The 21,276-nt window shown below is 45.6% G+C and overlaps 1 protein-coding gene across 5 annotated transcripts; it reads right to left on the reverse strand.

Annotated features, from left to right (window-relative positions):
• Nucleotides 1-1,951: 1,951 nt before the first annotated feature.
• Nucleotides 1,952-14,921, reverse strand: LOC310701241 (uncharacterized protein). Of its 5 annotated transcripts, none has more exons than XM_083491831.1 (7): nucleotides 14,741-14,868; nucleotides 12,335-12,497; nucleotides 11,284-12,180; nucleotides 9,782-9,872; nucleotides 8,414-8,926; nucleotides 6,089-6,313; nucleotides 1,952-3,771 (listed from the first exon to the last, which is right to left on the reverse strand). In XM_083491831.1, exons 3-7 carry the CDS (start codon nucleotides 12,046-12,048, stop codon nucleotides 3,212-3,214), a joined length of 2,154 nt encoding a protein of 717 aa, XP_083347957.1. In that variant the 5' UTR covers nucleotides 12,049-12,180; nucleotides 12,335-12,497; nucleotides 14,741-14,868; the 3' UTR covers nucleotides 1,952-3,211. The 5 variants fall into 5 exon arrangements, with proteins under 5 accessions (XP_083347957.1, XP_083347955.1, XP_083347954.1 ...); XM_083491829.1 differs by having other exon boundaries at nucleotides 12,296-12,497; XM_083491828.1 differs by having other exon boundaries at nucleotides 11,284-12,497; nucleotides 14,741-14,921.
• Nucleotides 14,922-21,276: the final 6,355 nt, after the last annotated feature.

A 21,276-nucleotide genomic window follows, 5' to 3' on the forward strand; every position in this document is an offset into this window, starting at 1 on the left:
TCATCCAGACCAACCCCCGGGAATGCAGGACTCTTGCCTCACATGGGACTTGAAGCAGGAACCCCCCCACCCCAATCATTCTGTTTGTGCAAACTTCACACACACTCACACTCACACACTACATACGCCACATTTCTGTTATAAACTCATAGAAAAATCAACCATACATCGGATTTGCACTGTTCCATTTTATTTTACTCCATATGACAAGGACTATCAAAGGGGGGGGGGGTGGCTTGGTTCTGGTCAGCCATAATCCCTTCACCATCCCAGCACATCCACAGGAGCCCTGCCCAGTTGCTATGTCAACCCTGATGATCCCAGACAGAAGACAATCAAGATCACAAAGAACTTGCATATGGGAGTGGATTCAGCATGGACTGAAACAAAGGACAATGATCAGATCTTCCCTCTGGGGGCAGGAAACTGCAAACTCCCCTTTCAAAAGTTTTTATAAGGTCTTGCAGACCATCTTTCTGGGTCTTTTCCTCTCTCTTGCAAGTGAGGGGAACACCCTGTTGCAACAGTTCAATAAAGGCCAAGCCTACAGGCTGCTGTTTTGCTCCAAGTTATCCTGGTTGGTGTCTTTGTTTTTGTCCAAGGGAGCCCTCGGATTTTTCCGTTAACAGTTTCGAACCCATGACCCCGAGATTAACAGTCTCGTGCCCCCATCTAAACCAATAGTACTGATCAGGGAGCGACCTGTGGCTGCTGGCGGCTTCTCAAGCTGCCCCACCTCACAGGGTTGTTGTGATGGTAGCTACGAAAGCGGAGAGCAGCCGAGGCCGCCATGAGCCCCTTGGAGAAAAGGCGGGGTATTAAAAACGCAAAAAGGCAGCTGGGCTTGTGCTCCAGGTGGAAAGCCCTTCGAAGTCTCAGTTCGCAAGAGAGCATCTCAAGTCCCATCAGTTCAGGGCAAGAGGGAGATGGCAGCCAGCCTCGCTCCCTTCCAGTGTAAAATTGGGAATAAACAACTCACTGACTTTTAGAAGACAATTGAAGGCGGCCCTATTTAGGGAAGTTTTTAATGTTGGCTGGGGAGACGCAGCCAGGTGGGTGGGGGATAAATTATTATTACAGTGGACTCTCAGGTTGCAAACATGATCCGTGAGGGAAGCACTTTCTGCGCACACACGGGTTGCGATTCAACGCTTCTGCGCAAAGCGCGATTTAGCGCTTCTGCGAATGCGCCAAAACCCGGAAGTAACCCGTTCCGGTACTTTCGGGTTTGGTGCAGTGCGCAACCTGAAATCACGCAACCCGAAGCGTCTGTAACCCAAGGTATGGCTGTATTATTATTATTATTATTATTATTATTATTATTAAGCCCTCATCAAGATTCTCCCGAGAATTTGGCACTTTTCAAAGTGAGATCTTATTTATTTATTTCCTGAAAGTTGTCCACCGCTGGGCTGTTAAAAAAAACGCGCCAATCTCAAAGTGGTTCACAGAGAGAACAGAACGGCAAAAATGTCAGTAAAAGCAGCTCCTCAAAACATTCAGAAGATAAAACCAGCAACAAACTGAAAGCAGATTGAGACAGGCATTATCGGCTGCACTGGAGAATCAGCAAAGCCCTTTGGTGTTCTGGATTGAACAGCAATTATCCGTTGAGCTACAATCCCATGTCATCCGCATATGTCCCACGGTGATGTACGAAATATAATAAAAACAGCATTCAAAAAAAACCTGACAAATGGAAAAACAATAGGAAATGGACCCCTAAGGCCTGCCATCCTATTCACCCAGCTGGAAGAGCTTGTAGGAACAAAAATGAGTTCGCCTTTTTCTGGAAGGTACAGGCTTCTGAGATCTTTGGAAATTGCCCACAAACTGTAGTGACATCCTGGGTACATAAGGCAGAAAGCTGTCAATCAATAACAGAAGGTCGCTTAAGCAATCTCCCTCAAGGGGTTTATTTCTAGAAATAACACACACTTGTGACCCGCAGTTAGTTTATATTTTTATTTAAAACGAGAAATAAGACAATGTTTGTGGCTAGGGTCCCCACAGTCCAAATACTTGAAAGCAGGGGGGTCACTGAAGTCCAGTGTTATTGTCCATAATATTATTAACGGTAATCATTATCATGAAGCATAAGAAACCCTCTTTACACAATATGTACATGGCAGGTGGTGGGAGCAAACCGAAGGAGACTCTCGAGCTGGCTATTTTATTTATTGTTTATATTTGCTATTGTCTGAATTGCCACACTTCATCCGGAGATCGCAAGGCGGTTCACAAGAGAAGAATACAAAATGAGAACGCAAAATGCATTAATAAAATGAAAGTGGAGCAGATTCCTGTGAGAGGCGGGAGGGACTCTCCTTCCTCGGAGGTTTCAAAGCAGAGGTTGCATGGCCATCGGTCATGTATGATCCAGTTCGAGATCCCTGCAGTACAGGGGGTCGGACCATCACACAAATGCATTCAAAAACCCATAGAATGTTAATCAGCTAAAGGCCTGGTTATGGAGAAATGTTTTTGCCTGGCACCTAAAGATATGTATTGAAGGTGCCAGTTGAGCCCCCCCTGGGGAGAAGCAGTCCACAAACGGGGAGCCACCACAAAAAAGGCCCATTCCTGTGTTGCCACCCTCCTGACCTCGTGTGGAGGAGGCGCACAAAGAAGGGCCTCGTTTTATGATCACGGGGTCCGGGGTTGGTTCATGTAGGGAGAGGTGGTCCTTGAGGTATTGTGGCCCTCGGCTGTTTAAGGCTTTCTAGGTCAGAACCAGCACTTCGAATCGGGCCTGGAAACTAAAGGCTGGCCGAATGATTTGCTGCAAGTCGAACTGTACAGTTGGAAGGGACCCCTTGGGTCATCTAGTCCAACCCCCTGCAATGCAGGCAACCCTACGCCTTTCTTTTAATAAAGCCCGAAAACTGATGTTTTTGACACCCTTCTTTGGTATCCCTGCACCCCACCACTCCCTTTGGGCCGGTGGATCAGGACACCAATGCGGACAGGCTAGGATCGTTGCGTGATGGGCTCAAACTGCCTTGCCCAGGTGAGCAACCTGGCCGTTGAATTCGGCACCGGCTGAAGTTTCCGAACCATCTTTTGACCACTGCCTCCTTCAAGCAGCCAGGGACCACCCCATCTCTCAAGGATAAATTCATCACCCCCCCCCCGGCAGCTGTCTCTGCTTTGCTTGTTTTTTTCAGCCAGGAGGTTTCGACTCTGCCTGTTAAAAATGTCAAAAAGCGCTTCACCTCTCTGCCGCTCCCCCTGCTAACAGCACCACATTCCCAGTGTAAGGCTCCCCTTCGCAGTCCTCGACCTTCATGCCGTTGCCCAACGCCCCTTCCTCCCCAGCCGCCTGGGGGTGCGCAACACCGTTTTGCCCATGGTTTAAGAACTCCTGGGTCACCGGTTTCAACTCTAGATTGATGGGCTGGCGGTGGATGAGCTGGTGCTTGTACAAACTCGACGTGTAGCTGAACCGCCGCCCGCAGTCCAGACACGAGTAGGGCTTTTCACCTGTGTGGATCCTCTCGTGCCTCACCAAGTCCGCCTTGTCCCGGAAGCCTTTTGCGCAGAGGAAGCACCAGTGGTTTTTTTGCCCCCTGCGGCTCAGCTTTTTTCGGGCAGCTTTGGTGGCAGCCCCAACCCGGCTTGGGGCAGCTCCCCACGGAGAGTCCCCCGCTGGCCAGTATCCGCTGGAGAAGGTGCCAGCAACGCTCTCTTGGGATGCTGCTGACGGGCAGGGCTGCAAGGATCCTGGCTGCATGCCGGCCTTTTCCTGGCTTGAAGACACTTTTCCGTCACCTGCAGGGAGAAAGAGAGAATCCAAGCAGATGTCATGTCTCGTGCTAGGGAAAGGATTGGAGAAATTAATATATTTCACAAATGCACACACACAAATGTTGCACCTGCAAGTAAGTGTCTCTGTTACTGTTTTTAAGATTTTCAATTTTATACATTTCAATAATTTTACAATCATTTTAACATTTCAAAACTCATCTTCCTTCCCCCTTTCTCCGGTTCCTTAAATTTATTTTTTGTATTTTCTACATATTCCAAATTAACTTAATTTACTCATTTATTCATCTACTTTAAATATAAAACTGCAGGTTATTACAATAATCCTGTCAATGTCCTTATCTGTAAATATTCAAAAAAAACATTTCCATTCTTTTATTAAAAGTTTGTTATCTTGATCTTTTTCTTCTGGTAAGATTTGCCATTTCTGTATACAGTGGACCCTCGGGTTACATTACCTTCAGGTAATGTAAACTTCAGGTTGCGGACGCGGCAAACCCAGAAGTGGGTCCTTCAGTAACGAAATCTTCAGGATATGGCCAGGCTTCCAGAACGGATCCCATTCATAACCGGAGGTACCACTGTATTCCATAAGTTTTTGTATCTGTTATACTATTATAACATGTCGTTATCATTATTTGTCCAAGACCTTTTCAAACCTCTTAAAGCATGCAAATGGCTTTCATTCTATCGGTGCAGGCGTTTCTTCTCCCTCTACACGCTGTTCTGGGTGGGCTCTGCCAATCCTACAGAGTCATTTTGGGGTGTTTCTGTGCATGCATGGACAGGGGGGAAACTTGTTGCACTAGTGAGACTTATTGGTTAGTGCATGGTGCTGATAATGGCAAGGTGGCAAGTTTGATCCCCGTATGGGACGGCTGTTCCTTTCAACTCTTCGCTTCTATGATTCCAACTCTTTGGTTTATTTATTTGCATTTATATCTCACCTTTTTCTCCAAAAAAAAAAAAAAAAAGGAGGTTAGGCTGAGAGAAGGAGAGCGTGCCTGTGTGTGACTGGCCCAAAGTCACCCATCAAGCTTCATGAGTAAGTGGGGATTTGAATCTTGGTTACTCAGGTCCTACTCTGAAACTCTAACCCACCACAAAATGCTGGATCCACCTCTCTGCTTAATCCACCGTTTTATGTTCAGTTGCTGCACCTAGCAGCATATCACACAGCTGTCCCATCGAGACGATGCAGAGGCCCTGAAAATTCTCAAGTAAGAGACCAAATCTCCACCACAGAAGTACTGTTTTGGGGGGACAGGGGGGCGGGCAGGTGTGGATGGGGTACTGAATGGGGTAACTGTGCTCCTGAAGGACCAGATGCGCAGCCTGAGAGTCATTTTGGACTCACAGCTGTCCATGGAGGCGCAGGTCAGTTCTGTGTCCAGGGCAGCTGTCTACCAGCTCCATCTGGTACGCAGGCTGAGACCCTATCTGCCTGTGGACTGCCTCGCCAGAGTGGTGCATGCTCTGGTTATCTCCTGCTTGGACTACTGCAATGCGCTCTACGTGGGGCTACCTTTGCAGGTGACCCAGAAACTGCAACTAATCCAGAATGCAGCAGCTAGACTGTTGATTGGGAGCGGCCACCAGGACCATATAACACCGGTCTTGAAAGACCCACATTGGCTCCCAGTACGTTTCCGAGCACAATTCGAAGTGTTGGTCCTGACCTTTAAAGCCCTAAATGGCCTCGGCCCAGTACCTGAAGGAGCATCTCTACCTCCATTGTTCTGCCCAGACACTGAGGTCCAGCTCCGAGGGCCTTCTGGCGGTTCCCTCCCTACGAGAAGTGAGGTTACAGGGAACCAGGCAGAGGGCCTTCTCAGTAGTGGTGCCTGCCCTGTGGAACGCCCTCCCAGCAGATGTCAAGGAAATAACCAACTACCTGACTTTCAGAAGACATATTAAGGCAGCCCTGTATTAGGAAGTTTTTAATGTTTGATGTTTTATCGCTTTATTATTATTATTATTATTATTATTATTATTATTATTATTATTATTATTAATATTCTGTTGGGAGCCGCCCAGAGTGGCTGGGGAAACCCAGCCAGATGGGCGGGGTATAAATTGCTGCCGCTTGTTGTTGTTGTTGTTCAGGTTGACTCACACACACCCGGTTCAATCTCTGGCACCCCTACTTCAAAAAAGAACCAGAAACTAGGTGATGTGAATAGTCCTAACAGGGAAGGGGCGACATCAGTGGCAGCAGGGAGGGGGATACATTGAAAGGGGGTCTTTGCCCAAGGGCTCCCCTGAACCCAGATCCGGCTCTGGCTGGAAGCTGTGGTCCCAGAGGGTAAGCCCAGCCCCATACCTGCACTGTGGCTGCCTTCTACGTGCTTCCTCTGGTGTCGGCTGAGGGCGGGTTTCTGAGTGAAGCTCTGTCCGCACTCGAGGCAGCTGTACGGTCTCTCTCCCGTGTGGACCGTCTGGTGGCGAAGGACTTGCGAAATGTCCCGGAAACTCTTCCCGCACTCTAGGCACTCGGGGCGTTTGCGGCCCACAAGCGTCTTCGGGGGTCGGACGGTGACGCTGAAACCTGTTTGGCCAGAGGCGGGGAGCGGTATGAGATCCCACATGAGGAAGGAGCGTTGCAAGGTTTAAAAAGATCATTTGCTTAGGTGAATTTTAACAGATGCAAAACTTTTATGATCCTTTAGTGCACCGGTTGGAAACTATGGTGCCAAGCGGCGTTTGTGTACCATACGTGATTGAAAACTACCACACGTTTTGGAAAGTTACTCGTTTGCTGTTTATTTAGACACCTCTTAAGAGATCACAAACAAATGTTGCATGATAGTTCCCAAGATCAAGAAGCAGGGGTTTTTTTGTCTATGTGTCTCTACAATTGGATGCCATTTTGAATCAAGGTTGCAGAATGAACCTTTCAAAACTGCACTGGTTTTTGGTTTCTGAGAATTATTGAGTACGAGCCTGCTCAAAGTAAGAAATTAAGTAAGTAAATACAGTGGTACCCCGCAAGACGAATGCCTCGCTAAACGAAAAACCCGCAAGACGAAAGGGTTTTCCGATTTTTAGAGGCTTCGCAAGACGAATTTCCCTATGGGCTTGCTTCGCAAGACGAAAGCCCATAGGGAAATCTCCTGGGACAGCGGGGAAGCGCAGCGCACCTTCTCCTCTGTTCCCAGACCTGTCCTGAAGGCTTGTGGTGGGAGGTCCGGGAACAGAGGAGAAGGCGCGCAGCGCTTCTCCTCTGTTCCCGGGGCTTGCGGTGGGAGGAGGGTTTTTCCTTCCCACCGCCAACATTCAGAACAGCATTCTGAATGTTGGCGGTGGGGAGGAAAGCCCTCCTCCCACCGCAAGCCTTCAGGACAGGTCCGGAAACAGAGGGGAAGGCGCGCAGCGCTTCTCCTCTGTTCCCGGACCTGTTTTGAAGACTTGCGGTGGGAGGAAGGTTTTCCTCCCCACCGCCAACATTCAGAAGGCTGTTCTGAAGGCTGGCGGTGGGAAGAAAAGCCCTTCTCCCCCCGCCAGCCTTCAGAAGAGGTCTGGGGACAGACTGTCCCTGGACCTGGTCTGAAGGCGGTCTCCATAGGAACGCATTAATTGATTTTCAGTGCATTCCTATGGGAAACCGTGCTTCGCAAGACGAAAAACTCGCAAGAAGAAAAAACTTGCGGAACGAATTAATTTCGTCTTGCGAGGCACCACTGTACAGTAGATTAGATAGACAGACAGACAGATAGAAGGACAGATAAAAATATTTTTGATAAGCTAAAAAGGGTGTCTCTTATTAACTGGGCAGCAGATTTTGTTTTTCTGTGAAGGTTATGTTTAATACAGTATCTTATGAGGACAGTATCAGGAACATCTGAGAACAGACATTCCTCCTCCTAATACTTCTTTCACTGTCATTTTAGGAGAGGCACTCTGCCTTTCTCTCTCTCTCACAAACACACAGACGGAATTCCTCTTCTTAAGATAATATTAGAAGAGGCATTTCCTTATCTCTCACACAGCAAGAGGTAATCACTTTGTCCCTTGCAATTATTCATAGCAGAATGCGGAAAGTTGAACGCTCCTGATGATCCTGTGGGAAGCCCCGCGGTTTCATATTATTGTGGAATATTAAGAACAAGAAGAAGAGTTTGGATTTGATATCCCGCTTTATCACTACCCTAAGGAGTTTCAAAGCGGCTAACAATCTCCTTTTCCCTTCCTCCCCCACAACAAACGCTATTAAGTATAGCAACACACCAAAGTTGGAATCCAAATACAGTCGTACCTTGATTCTTAAATTTAATCCGTTCTGGGAGTCCGTTCAACTCCCAAAACGGTTCGAAAACCAAGGTACAGCTTCCAATTGGCTGCAGGAGCTTCCTGCACTCAATCGGAAGCCACATTGGACGTTCGACTTCCGAAAAACCTTCGCAAACTGGAACACTCACTTCTGGGTTTGCGGCGTTCGGGAGCCGATTTGTTCAGGAGCCAAGCCGTTCAGGAACCAAGGTACCACTGTATTACATCTTCTATTGTAAGTTGCATAGTTTCAATAATCTGGATGGAGCTGCAGGGTTTGTGCAGTTATTTTAAAGTTTTATATTTTGTGTGTGTGCCGATTCTATTCCCTCATATTCATCTTTTGTGGCACCAGCAAAATTGATTACGGCGTACGTACCTGTGTAGTTCTTTTCTTCCAGATGTTTTCTGAGATGTCTGTTGAGTGCCGGCTTCTGGGTGAAGCTCTGCCCGCACTCGGAGCAGGAATACGGCTTCTCTCCGGTGTGGACTGTCTGGTGCCGGAGGACATGTGAGATGTCCCGGAAACTCTTCCCGCATTCCGGGCACTCGGGACGCTTGCGGCCAGTGTGGGTCTTCTGGTGTCTATCCAGCTGCCACGCATCCTGGAAGCTTTCCCCACATTCGAGGCACCAGTGGCCATATTCTTCCAAGCGCACAACGGTCTCGTAGACCCCCTCGCTGCAGAGCGTGGCTTCGTCCCACCTCTCCAGCGGCTCCGTCTCATTCTCCTGTTCCAGATCACAGCTGCTTTCGAGGGAACCAGGCCGCCCCAATAACGTCCCGAGCATCACCGGTAGCCTGGGACTTCCTCGCTGGAAAGGGCCCAGCTTGCTCCCATTCAGAGTTGTTTCTCCAGCTGAGACCGCATAACCATCCAGGTTCACTTTCCCTGAACGGGAAAAAGAAACAGAAGAATCAGGCTGGATTTTACTGCACAGTATTTAAAAATATACAAAAGAGCTCTGCTGGACACCAATGCTGCTTCCACATGGCCACATTTTGACGGGGCATTTGCATGACATCTTAAACACCCTCTCTCATTTTAGCTTCTAAAGCTCAGAGAAATCTGACTCTCTTTATCTCATTGGATGAGCTGCACAATTTTCACAGGCCTTTTGCTCTGCTATTCTGGTCAATTATGCCTCTATTTACTTTGCTCTAGCAGCTAGCATTTTCCTAGATTCCTCTAGCTGTTTCCTTCTCTATGGCTTGTCTCTTCTGCCAAGAAATCATCATCATCATCATCATTAGAATTTATATACTGCCCAATACCCGGGGGTCTCAGGGTGGTTCTAATAATAATAATAATAATAATAATAATAATAATAATGGTGATGATCTTATACCCCACCCTCCCCAGAATAAAATCAAGATATAAAACCACAAAATACCTAATAAAAATAAAAACAGATACCTCCATGGGAAGCCCACAAACAAGATTGGAGAGCAAACAATCTACAAGAAATCCAAACTACAAGAAAGAAGATTCCACCTAAACATTAGGAAGAACTTCCTGACAGTAAGAGCTGTTCGACAGTGGAATTGGCTGCCAAGGAGTGTGGTGGAGTCTCCTTCTTTGGAGGTCTTTAAGCAGAGGCTTGACAACCATATGTCAGGAGTGCTGTGATGGTGTTTCCTGCTTGGCAGGGGGTTGGACTCGATGGCCCTTGTGGTCTCTTCCAACTCTATGATTCTATGATTCAATCTAAATGGGATCAATGGGATCCATACAATTCATACATACCCAATGAGTTGGGACCCAGGTTCCCCTCCAACGGCGACCACTCGGCCTCAGGGGAGACCACAATCACCTCCTCCTCGTGTCTCCCCAGTGCCTAAAAGAGCAGAGAGGATTCCCGTCAAGTCAACGCCTTGGAGTCAGGAGGGCGAACCCCCCTCAGGCTCACCCTGAGGAAGATCAAATCTGAAAACTTTCTCAAAAGACGACCAGGTCAAATCAGCAATGATACACTGGGCAAAGGATTTGGGACACAATATCCAGATGGCAGATTGGGAAAGGTTATGGAAAACAGATTTGAAATCTACAGCATGCTGTACACTGAAAATTATATGAGAATGATGTACCGGTGGTATTTGACTCCTAGTAAGTTAGCAAAAATGTATAGAACTAGTGCAAATACCTGCTGGGAATGTAAAGAAAAAGAAAAATTATCATATGTGGTGGTCGTGTAAGGTAATAAAATCTTTCTGGGAGATGATATATAATGAATTTTTTTAAAAAAATGTTTAAAATGAAACTTTTGTTAAAAAAACCCAGGAGCTTTTCTATTAGGAATTATAGGAATTATATTCCAAAGAAGACATTTTATGTATACAACTGCTGCATAGATGTTACTAGCCCAGAGACGGAAAGAAGACAAGAGTCCCTACCAGAGAGGAATGGCAAACTGAGCTGATGGACTGGAAAGCTCAGGAAACAAGAGGACAAAAACTTTATAAAAGGAATGGGATTTTTAAAAAACTTATTTAGGAGACCATTGCAAGCAGATGAAAACATGAGCAGGATTTTAAACTCACTTGTAGTGAAACAATTATTATGGACAATACAGTGGTACCTCGGGTTACATACGCTTCAGATTACATACACTTCAGGTTACAGACTCCGCTAACCCAGAAATATTGCTTCAGGTTAAGAACTTTGCCTCAGGATGAGAACAGAAATTGTGTTCCGGCGGCGCGGCAGCAGCAGGAGGCCCCATTAGCTAAAGTGGTGCTTCAGGTTAAGAACAGTTTCAGACTAAGTACGGACCTCCAGAACGAATTAAGTACTTAACCCGAGGTACCATTGTATGGAGTGATACAAAATATAAACTATGGAATAATATGCAGCTGTAAATGTTGACAACAGGACCCACGGAGGGGGAGGGGGGAGAAGTCTTGAGATTCAGAGTAATCTCTGTACAGTGGTACCTCGGGTTAAGAACTTAATTCGTTCCCGAGGTCCATTCTTAACCTGAAACTGTTCTTAACCTGAAGCTAATGGGGCCTCCTGCTGCACAATTTCTGTTCTCATCCTGAGGTAAAGTTCTGAACCCGAGGTACTATTTCTGGGTTAGCAGAGTCTGTAACCTGAAGCGTCTGTAACCTGAAGCGTCTGTAACCTGAAGCGTCTGTAGCCCGAGGTACCACCGTATATGGATATACATTTGGATTGTTCTAATTTTACATTTCGAAAATCAAATCAAAATGATTTAAAATAAAATCTTAAAACTTTCTCTCCTCTACCTCGGCCTCTGGTTGCTGGCGTCTGAGGAAATCTTCGGCCAGGGCCACCGCCTGGGAACAGGTCTGAGGGCCGCGATCCCTGACCCAGCTCTGCATCTCCGGAGGCAGGATGGTCAGGAACCGCTCCAAGATCACCAGCTCCAGGATCTGCTCCTTGGTGTGCCTCTCCGGCTTCAGCCACTGCCAGCAGAGTTCCCGGAGCTTCTTGCAAACCTCTCGGGGTCCCTCGGCTTCCTGGTAGCCAAACTGCCCGAAACGTCTGCCCTGCGCGTCGGTGCCAGTGTCGTCCTTTCCCACGGCCTCTTTCTCCGATGTCCTGTTTTCTCCAGCGACCGGATTGCTAAAGGCTGCTGGAGCTCCTCTGCCGTTGCCCACCAGAAGCTGAGCGACTCCATCTCCGCTGGGCCACTGGCCAGCAACCGTCACGGCCTCACAAGAGCCCCACAGCAACGGTTTCGACGGCTGTTGGCTTCCCCACCCGGAGGGCAGGGGCTGCACGGCCTTTAGGACCTCCTGCCACTGAGTTTCCCAGCGTTGCGCCAAGCCTTCCTCGGACCCCTGGGTCAACTCTTGGGGGGGCACCCATCCCAGAAGCTCCCCGATGGTCCCAACCTGGATGACACGAGGGACCACCCGTTCCCCTTCGGATTCCAGAAGCCCCAATTGGGATCCCTCCCTGAGTTTCGCGCCAGGGATCGCCTCGTGTTCTAGAACGTTCTGCAAAGGGAGACTCATGACTCCGCCGGCCCTCAGCTCGGCAGCCATTTTGTCCGACGGCGTCGGAACACTGGAGGCAATGTCCACAGAGAGCGTAGAAAGTGTTATTTTAAGCTGGAAAGCCCATCACCGGAAGGACGACGAGGGTTCTGAAATGTTGCCACATCGAGACTTGCAGGCCTAAAACAAACAAACAAACAGAATATTTGTAGCCTTCTCCTTAAAGGAAGAGCTAAACAAAGAGTTTACTTCTTCTTATCCAACGTGTGAGAGACTTGTGCCTTTGTGGATGTACCACAGGTGGTGCCAGGGAGGACCTTTCCATCAGTCGCACCTCCTTTAAAATAAGCGCATCTCATGTTTTCATCCGCCAGGCTGATTCCTCCAGGACACACCAGCAGGATCTGTCGATGGTGCTGCAAGTCACTCCGGTCAAATTGTGACTTTATGCTGGATTCAGCAAAATTTCCAGACAGCAAGAAAGAAACTTCTTTTCCCTGAATGAAGAAGACAAAAAGTGGAATAAATAAGCCAAACCAAGCTGTTTTGACTGTTGAGTCGTTCTGAAAGAGAAACTGCATTTTAAGCCTTCAGGCTGAGCATCTGCCTTGCACTATCCTGGGTTCAATCTTTTGCATCTCCATGCAGAGCTTGGGATAAGCTGGGTTTCCATGTTAATAATAATAATAATAATAATAATAATAATAATAATAATAATAATTTATTTATACCCCACCCATCTGGCTGGATTTCTCCAGCCACTCTGGGTGGCTCCCAACAGAATAATAATAAAAAAGCGAAAAACATCAAACATTAAAAACTTCCCTAAACAGTGTTGCCTTCAGATGTCTTCTGAAAGTCAGATAGCTGTTTATTTCCTTGACATCTGATGGGGGGGGGGTGTTCCACAGGGTAGGCGCCACTAATGAGAAGGCCTTGCCTTTTTTCCAAGTGTGCTCATTCAACTTTTCCCTTTCCTCCAGTCACTTTCTTCATGATCAGAGCTTGTGCAGCTAGACTGAACCTTTTCTTTTTCTACATGCACAATGGCAAATATAATTGGCAAGCTTTGAAAAGCCTCAGGCCCTTGTGCAAGGGTACCAGTTAAAAGCGCTTTGCTAAACTGGGCCTGCTGTCTGGATCTAGCAGCTGGCGCAACATCATGAGAAGAACATTTCACTTCTGAGCTAAATGGACCAATGGAACAACATAGTCCATAGATGGACCAATGCTCATCTCCTTTGTCATTTTATCCTCTCAACAACCCAGTTAAGTACTCTTTAGACTGAAAGAGAACGTGAGAGGCTAAAGGTCGCTCAATGAGCTTTACAGCCACGTGGAGACTTGAACTCGTGTCTCCCTCTTCCTAGTCCAGCACTCCAACTCGGTGTGACTGACCTATGCAGCCCTCCAGAGGTCAGGGATGATGCGAGCTGTTAGTGGTTTGAGTATCAGACTCGGACCTGGGCAACCAGAGTTAAAATTACCCCACAGCCATGAAACCCACTAAGTGACCTTGGGCCATTCATTGCTTCTCAGCCTACCTGGCAGGGTCATTGTGAGGATTAAATGAGGAGGAAGAGAACCCATGTAGGCCACACCTTTAGCTCCTTGCAGGAAGAGATGAGGTACAAATGCAATAAACAAAGTTCTCTCCTCTAACCATATGGCACAAAAAGATGAATATATATATATATATATATATATATATATATATATATATATATATATGAAATCACACTCCCAGTGTTCTTATTAGATAAGTGAGTCTCGGTAATACCTCTTCTTCCTTTGAATCCATTTGCTTACACACCTGGTTAATTCCATAATGTTATGCTTGCTCACAATCCTACCTGAAGTCACTTTTGCTGTTTCACACCCCTGACACTCCTTAGCAAACAACCTCAAATTTAACTTTTAAGTAAAAAAGCAAACAAACCACAAAACAGAGTTTTGGGTAAAGTGTTAACCTACCACCCCATTATTATCTAAACTAGGACGTCCGGTTGGTTATTGAGTGTCTTTCTCCCTCGTTGTGGACCAAGATAAGCAAAACCCGCAAAATTTCTAGCAGTTGCTGTTAGAAATAAGGGTCACAACGATGAGCTTTCGGATTTTGTGTGGTTTTTAATTTAAATTGGGCAGTGTTGTCTGCTTAGCTGCCTTCATATATGTCTGTTTCTTTGTGCACAAATTGCAATGCTTGGTGGCTGATTAAAAATATTGATCTACTGTATCAGGATGTTCTATGGCACAACTTCAATGTGTATTAAGGAGGAGACGCTCTTCTTAAAAGCCTCCCCACTTTTGCAAGAATCCTCTATCGAACCACTGCCTCTTCACTTTTTCCTATCTCACCCCCCATCCACCCCAATTGCACGAAAGTGACTTTCCCATCCTAAAACGCCAAAAAGATGCAATGGCAAACGGTAGCATTTATGAAGGAGAAATAAAATACTAAAATACTGAAAAACAAGAAGAAGAAGAAGAAGAAGAAGAAGAAGAAGAAGAAGAAGAGGAGGAGGAGGAGGAGGAGGAGGAGGAGGAGGAGGAGACTCTGTAGTTGTAGACAGAGGTGGTGTACAGGGAAACGCATGTACAGGAAAACATACGAAAATCCGTTTTATCAAAGATCTAGGTCAAAAGTGAACGGAAGTGGCAGAGGGCAAGGGTTTGCATCTGCTCTGCACCACTTGCACATTTAGAAACTTTCCCCTTTCCCCCTCCACATGCAACTCACAGCACATCCTGCCCCACTGCGCTGGATCTGCTTCAGCCCCACAGAGGCTCTCCTCTTTCTGGTCTGGCTGTATCCTGCAGCAGAGGGGCTGGGGGTGGGGGGTGGGGAGCATCCAGAACAGGAAGTGAGCAGCCCTAATTTATTTCCCCTTCACCCCCAACTCCTCAGTCTCTCTAGGAACCAAAACACTCACAATGTAACCCTTCATGTGCCTGTAAAAAAAAAACACACACCAAAAAACCCCAGCCAACCAGAGACGCACCTTTAGCCTCACGATCTTATAAAACACACATTTTATCAATAAGGTATGGAGTACGATGTCCCCATTTTCATCAGAGGAATGTTGGAGGGAATGGACTCAGCTGTGCAAATCCCCACAGAGCGGGGAGGGGTCCCGAGGGTCATCTAGTCCAACCCCCTGCAAATGCAGCAATTACATCTTGGAAGAAGCTGGGGCTTGAACTCTGGACCTCCTGCATGCAAACCGAGTGCTCTTCCACTGAGCCGCGCGGCACCTCCCCAAGGGCAATGAATGCACTCTGCATATGCTCAGAGGGCCCACCGGAGCCTTCATATTCCTGCCTGCCATGACGCAGGCTCTGAAAAGCTGGACACCTCATCTGTCCCAAACACATGTTCTACCCATGTTGGAAGTTCCCCTGCGGCTCCCCTCTGCCCAGGGCAATGCAACCCCACCATCAACTCAGCTGTGGTACTAAAGGGGTTAAAGGGCCTGAGCTAGAGAGTCCTAGAGAGGACAGGAAATGGCGAGCGCATGGGGGAACTAAAACGCTAGCGGAATCTTCCTGGTGCACCTTTCTTTCCCTTCCCTTCTTTCTTTGGAGGAAGCTGGGCTGTTTAAAGGGGTGGTGGTGGTGTTTAGTCGTGTCCGACTCTTCGTGACCCCATGGACCAGAGCACACCAGGCACTCCTGTCCTCCACTGCCTCCTGCAGTTTGGTCAGACTCATGTTTGTAGCTTCGAGAACACTATCCAACCATCTCGTCCTCTGTTGTCCCCTTCTCCTTGTGCCCTCCATCTTTCCCAACATCAGGGTCTTTTCCAGGGAGCCTTCTCGTCTCATGAGGTGCCCAAAGTATTGGAGCCTCAGCTTCAGGATCTGTCCTTCCAGTGAGCACTCAGGGCTGATTTCCTTGAGAATGGAGAGGTTTGATCTTCTTGCAGTCCACGGGACTCTCAAGAGTCTCCTCCAGCACCATAATTCAAAAGCATCAATTCTTCAGCGATCAGCCTTCTTTATGGTCCAGCTCTCACTTCCATACATCACTACTGGGAAAACCATAGCTTTTACTATACGGACCTTTGTTGGCAAGGTGATGTCTCTGCTTTTTAAGATGCTGTCTAGGTTTGCCATCACCTTTCTCCCAAGGAGCAGGCGTCTTTTAATTTTGTGGCTGCTGTCACCATCTGCAGTGATCATGGAGCCCAAGAAAGTAAAATCTCTCACTGCCTCCATTTCTTCCCCTTCTATTTGCCGGGAGGTGATGGGCCCAGTGGCCATGATCTTCGTTTTTTTGATGTTGAGCTTCAGACCATATTTTGCGCTCTCCTCTTTCACCCTCATTAAAAGGTTCTTTAATTCCTCCTCACTTTCTGCTATCAAGGTTGTGTCATCTGCATATCTGAGGTTGTTGATATTTCTTCCAGCAATCTTAATTCCCGCTTGGGATTCATCCAGCCCAGCCTTTCGCATGATGAATTCTGCATATAATTTAAATAAGCAAGGAGACAAAATACAGCCTTGTCGTACTCCTTTCCCAATTTTGAACTGTAGCAGGAACCCCCCCCACCCCAATCATTCTGTTTGTACAAACTTCACACACTCACACTCACACACTACATACGCCACATTTGTTATAAATTCATAGAAAAATCAACCATACATCGGATTTGCACTGTTCCATTTTTATTTTACTCCATATGACAAGGACTATCAAAGGGGGGTGGCTTGGTTCTGGTCAGCCATAATCCCTTCACCATCCCAGCACATCCACAGGAGCCCTGCCCAGTTGCTATGTCAACCCTAATGATCCCAGACAGAAGACAATCAAGATCACAAAGAACTTGCATATGGGAGTGGATTCAGCATGGACTGAAACAATGATCAGATCTTCCCTCTGGGGGCAGGAAACTGCCAACTCCCCTTTGTCTCCTGGAAGTGACTCATGAGGAGGGGGAAAGGAGGAACCAGCCAGGTGACAGGACACTCAGGTTACCACCACAACTCCTCCCTCAATCCCTCCTTTCTGTAATGTATGCATGTTGCCAACCCCTCCTTTCTGTAATGTATGCATGATGTTTCTGGGGGTGAGCTTGACCTAGAGGATGGGAATTTCAAAAGTTTTTATAAGGTCTTGCACACCATCTTTCTGGGTCTTTCCTCTCTCCTGCAAGTGAGGGGAACACCCTGTTGCAACAGTTCAATAAAGGCCAAGCCTACAGGCTGCTGTTTTGCTCCAAGTTATCCTGGTTGGTGTCTTTGTTTTTGTCCAAGGGAGCCCTCGGATTTTTCCGGTAACAGAACCAATCAGTTGTTCCATATCCAGTTCTAACTGTAGCTTCTTGTCCATAGAGATTTCTCAGGAGACAGATGAGGTGATCAGGCACTCCCATTTCTTTAAGTACTTGCCATAGTTTGCTGTGGTTGACACAGTCAAAGGCTTTTGCATAGTCAATGAAGCAGAAGTAGATGTCTTTCTGGAACTCTCTAGCTTTCTCCATAATCCAGCGCATGTTTGCAATTTGGTCTCTGGTTCCTCTGCCCCTTCGAAATCCAGTTTGCACTTCTGGGAGTTGTCGGTCCACATGCTGCTTAAGCCTGCCTTGTAGATCAGCTGCTCTGCATAAGGACATAAAAGAGCCTCTGAATCAGGCCAGCAGCTTATCTAGTCTAGCATCCTGGTCTCAAACAGCAAGCAGGATTCAAGCAGTTTCCCCTCCTGTAGTTTCCAGCAATTGCCATCAGAAGCATTGGTGTCTCCAACCTTGGAGGCCGGTGTTTCCCAAACTTGGGTTTCCTGGTGTTTTTTGGACTACAACTCCCATCATCCTTAGCTAGCAGGACTGATGGTCAGGGATGATGGGAACTGTAGTTCAAAAACAGCTGGAGACCCAAGTTGGAAAACACTGGCAGAGGCAGAGCATAGCTTTCATGGCTACTAACCATCGATAGGCCTCTCCTCCATAATTTTTAAAAATACATATATACATTTTTATTAATTTTTTAACATAGTCATTTAACATACATTTTTATCTTATACAATTTTTTTAGACTTCCGTCAACTGCCTCTGAAGATTTCCCATTCTTTATTGCTTAATCTGCATTTCTTAATTTCTCTATTACTTTTAATTATCCTTAACTAATATTCTCTTCATAATCTTCCTTGCAATATTTCGCATAATCCTCCTTACAAAACATATTGCAGTCCTACTAGCGTAATCTGTTTATTACAGTTGCTTTTCAAATAGTTCAAATATTTACTCCAGTCCTCTTTGGTCCCACAGGTTTCGAATCCTTCCTGTCAATTTGTCTAATTCTGCATAGTCCATTAATTCTCCTCCATGAATTTGTCTCATCTTCTTTCAAAGCCATCCCTGTGGCAGGGAGTTCCATAGTGTGACAAAGAGCTGCATAAAGAAGTATTTTCTTTTATCTGCCCCTGAATCTTCCAACATTCAGCTTCATTGGATATCCTTGTAATTTCCCAGCATTTAGGAACTTGAGATGCCCTTAACAAATTCCCACTCAGCCACGATGCTGACTGCATTAGCTTGGGCCAGCCCTTACCTTAAAGTCTATCCACCCTTTTGAGGTTGTTGTGAAGATAAATTGTTTGTGTGTGAAGGGGGAGAGAGAGGCAGGCAGGCAGAGAGGGCCCTGCTGCCCCAGGCTTCTTGGGGAACTAGCAAGATTCAATAAAAGGAAAACTATCACAATAATACAGTGGTACCTCGGGTTAAGAACTTAATTCGTTCCGGAGGTTCGTTCTTAACCAGAAACTCCACTTTCTTAACCTGAAGCACCACTTTAGCTAATCGGGCCTCCCGCTGCTGCCGCCGCAAGCACAATTTCTGTTCTTATCCTGAAGCAAAGTTCTTAACCCGAGGTACTATTTCTGAGTTAGCCGAGTCTGTAAACTGAAGCGTCTGTAACCCGAGATACCACTGCACTGACAAAATATCATATTAAATAGCTAGATATATTTCCCTTTATTCTCCATTTTATTGTATTGTATTTTACTTTTTCTTGGCAATGGCTGGAGAAATATTATATGCATCCCAGTAAAGAATGGATACAAAAACTTATGAAATATGCAGAAATGGCAAAACTTACTGGAAGAATAAGAAATCAAGATGCTACGGTAAAATCTGGGTGCGGGGCTACTCTGCCACCCAGCTCGTCGGACTAGGTCCGCGGGTCCCTGCGGAAGAAAATGAGCTCAGCCAGAGACAGGAGCAAACTGGAGAAGATCCAAGTTTATTGCGCAACAGGTTCAAGACGAGATTGAACCCCGAGAAAGGGGTGACATAAACTTTTGAAATTTCCCTCCATGTCCCAGAATACAGTGCAAAATACATCCCAGTTACATCATGAATACATTAAGAAGATAAAAAAATTCCTTCCAGTAGCACCTTAAAGACCAACTAAGTTAGTTCTTGGTATGAGCTTTCGTGTGCATGCACACTTCTTCAGATACGTTTCTTGGTGAGGTTGATGGACTTCCATTTCATGCGGCTCAATGTGGTGCCTTCCATGGTTCCAGTAGTAGATAGGTAGCCGTGTTGGTCTGCCATAGTCAAAATAAAAAAATTCCTTCCAGTAGCACCTTAAAGACCAACTAAGTTAGTTCTTGGTATGAGCTTTCGTGTGCATGCACACGAAAGCTCATACCAAGAACTAACTTAGTTGGTCTTTAAGGTGCTACTGCAAGGAATTTTTTTATTTTGACTATGGCAGACCAACACGGCTACCTATCTACTACTGGAACATTAAGAAGAGGTTGAGTTACACAGATTACATCATGAATACATTAAGAAGAGGTTGGGATACACAGATTAACATATGGAGAAGGGAGGGGGGAATATGCAGAGCTGGAGATATGCGCAGATAAGCACATCCTGAGTACCAGTGATGAAAAGACAATGGTCCATGTATGCATAGCCTGTCACCTGGCATTGCCCAGAGGAAAGGCTTGGCAGAGTGATTTGACAGGATTAGGGTCTTGACACCTTGCTTGAGGGATTATGGAGGACAGGGGAGGTGTCATGGAGTCCTAGAGAAATTGAGCAAATTGGCACGTTGATTTTCTATGAATTTTATAGATTTTAGTCCCTTTTGACATTGACAATTGGGAATAAATGGATATATTGTAGCGAAGAAGGTGAAGAAGAAGACATGCCCCCCCTTCCGTATCAAAGATAACAAACTTTTTATGAAAGAATGGAAATGGTTTATTGAATATTTACAGAAGATATATACTTACAATAGATAATTAAATGAGCAAGTTAAATGAATTAAAAAATAAATGTAAGGAACCGCAGAAAGAGGGGGAAGGAAGTCAAATTTTGAAATGTTAAATTGATTGTAAAACTAATGAAATGTATAAATTTGAAAAGTTTAAATAAAAAACATTTTTTTTAAAGAAATATTATATGTAACTAATTTGCAAACAGTTTTTAACAACACCCATCAATAAAATGTGAGGTTCTTATTTTTTCCTATGTTTTCTGTATTTCTTTCTTCTTTTTTAAAAATCTGTTTGCCTACTATGCAGCTGACAGTGTCATAGGAGCCTCACATAAAAAAAGACCAAACTCCCTCCGTTAAAAAAAGTTGCATGTTTAGAATAGATTTATGAAAGATTTAGAAAACTTATTGATTACAATATTTGTGTGAGAATGTATGGGAAAAATACGGAATAACAGATACAATCTTGCTTAAAATGTATATAGGAAGTGCAGTGTAAGCGATGGAAGCCAACCAATGAAATTTTATTATTATTTTCATGTTGAGCTATTTGTAGAATAAACTTGGAAGAATTTTTTTCAACTTATCTTCTTTTATTTTTATTTTTTCTTTTCTTCTCTTTAGTTCTTTTTTCATATATATGTGCTTATTTGAAATATATACAGTATGTATGTATATATGTATGTATGTATTTGCAATATTTTGCTTATATTTTGTAATAATTATGTTAAATGGTTTTTTTAAAAAACAATTTTTTAAATTAAAAAAAGTGGCATGCGTTTTGCTTTTTTAAAAAAATAAAAAAAAATATTTAAATCACTGCAGGGGTGCAGTTTGGGAATTTTAGACTCCGGGGACTCGATGTTCTTATGCACCCTCCCATTAGATATCCATGCGCATTCTTTCTTCGCTTACTTACAAATGCCGCAAACAAGCCCTGAAATTCGGCCCGGGAGGCACCACTTGCAGGGATGGGGGCGGGGGGGGGGGCGGGCGGAGGGAATTGCAAGTGGGTCTATAATGGTTAAATCCAAAGAATCCGATTCCT

This window comes from Podarcis liolepis (assembly GCF_965112155.1).
Source record: "Podarcis liolepis genome assembly, chromosome: 2".
Lineage (NCBI taxonomy): Eukaryota > Metazoa > Chordata > Lepidosauria > Squamata > Lacertidae > Podarcis > Podarcis liolepis.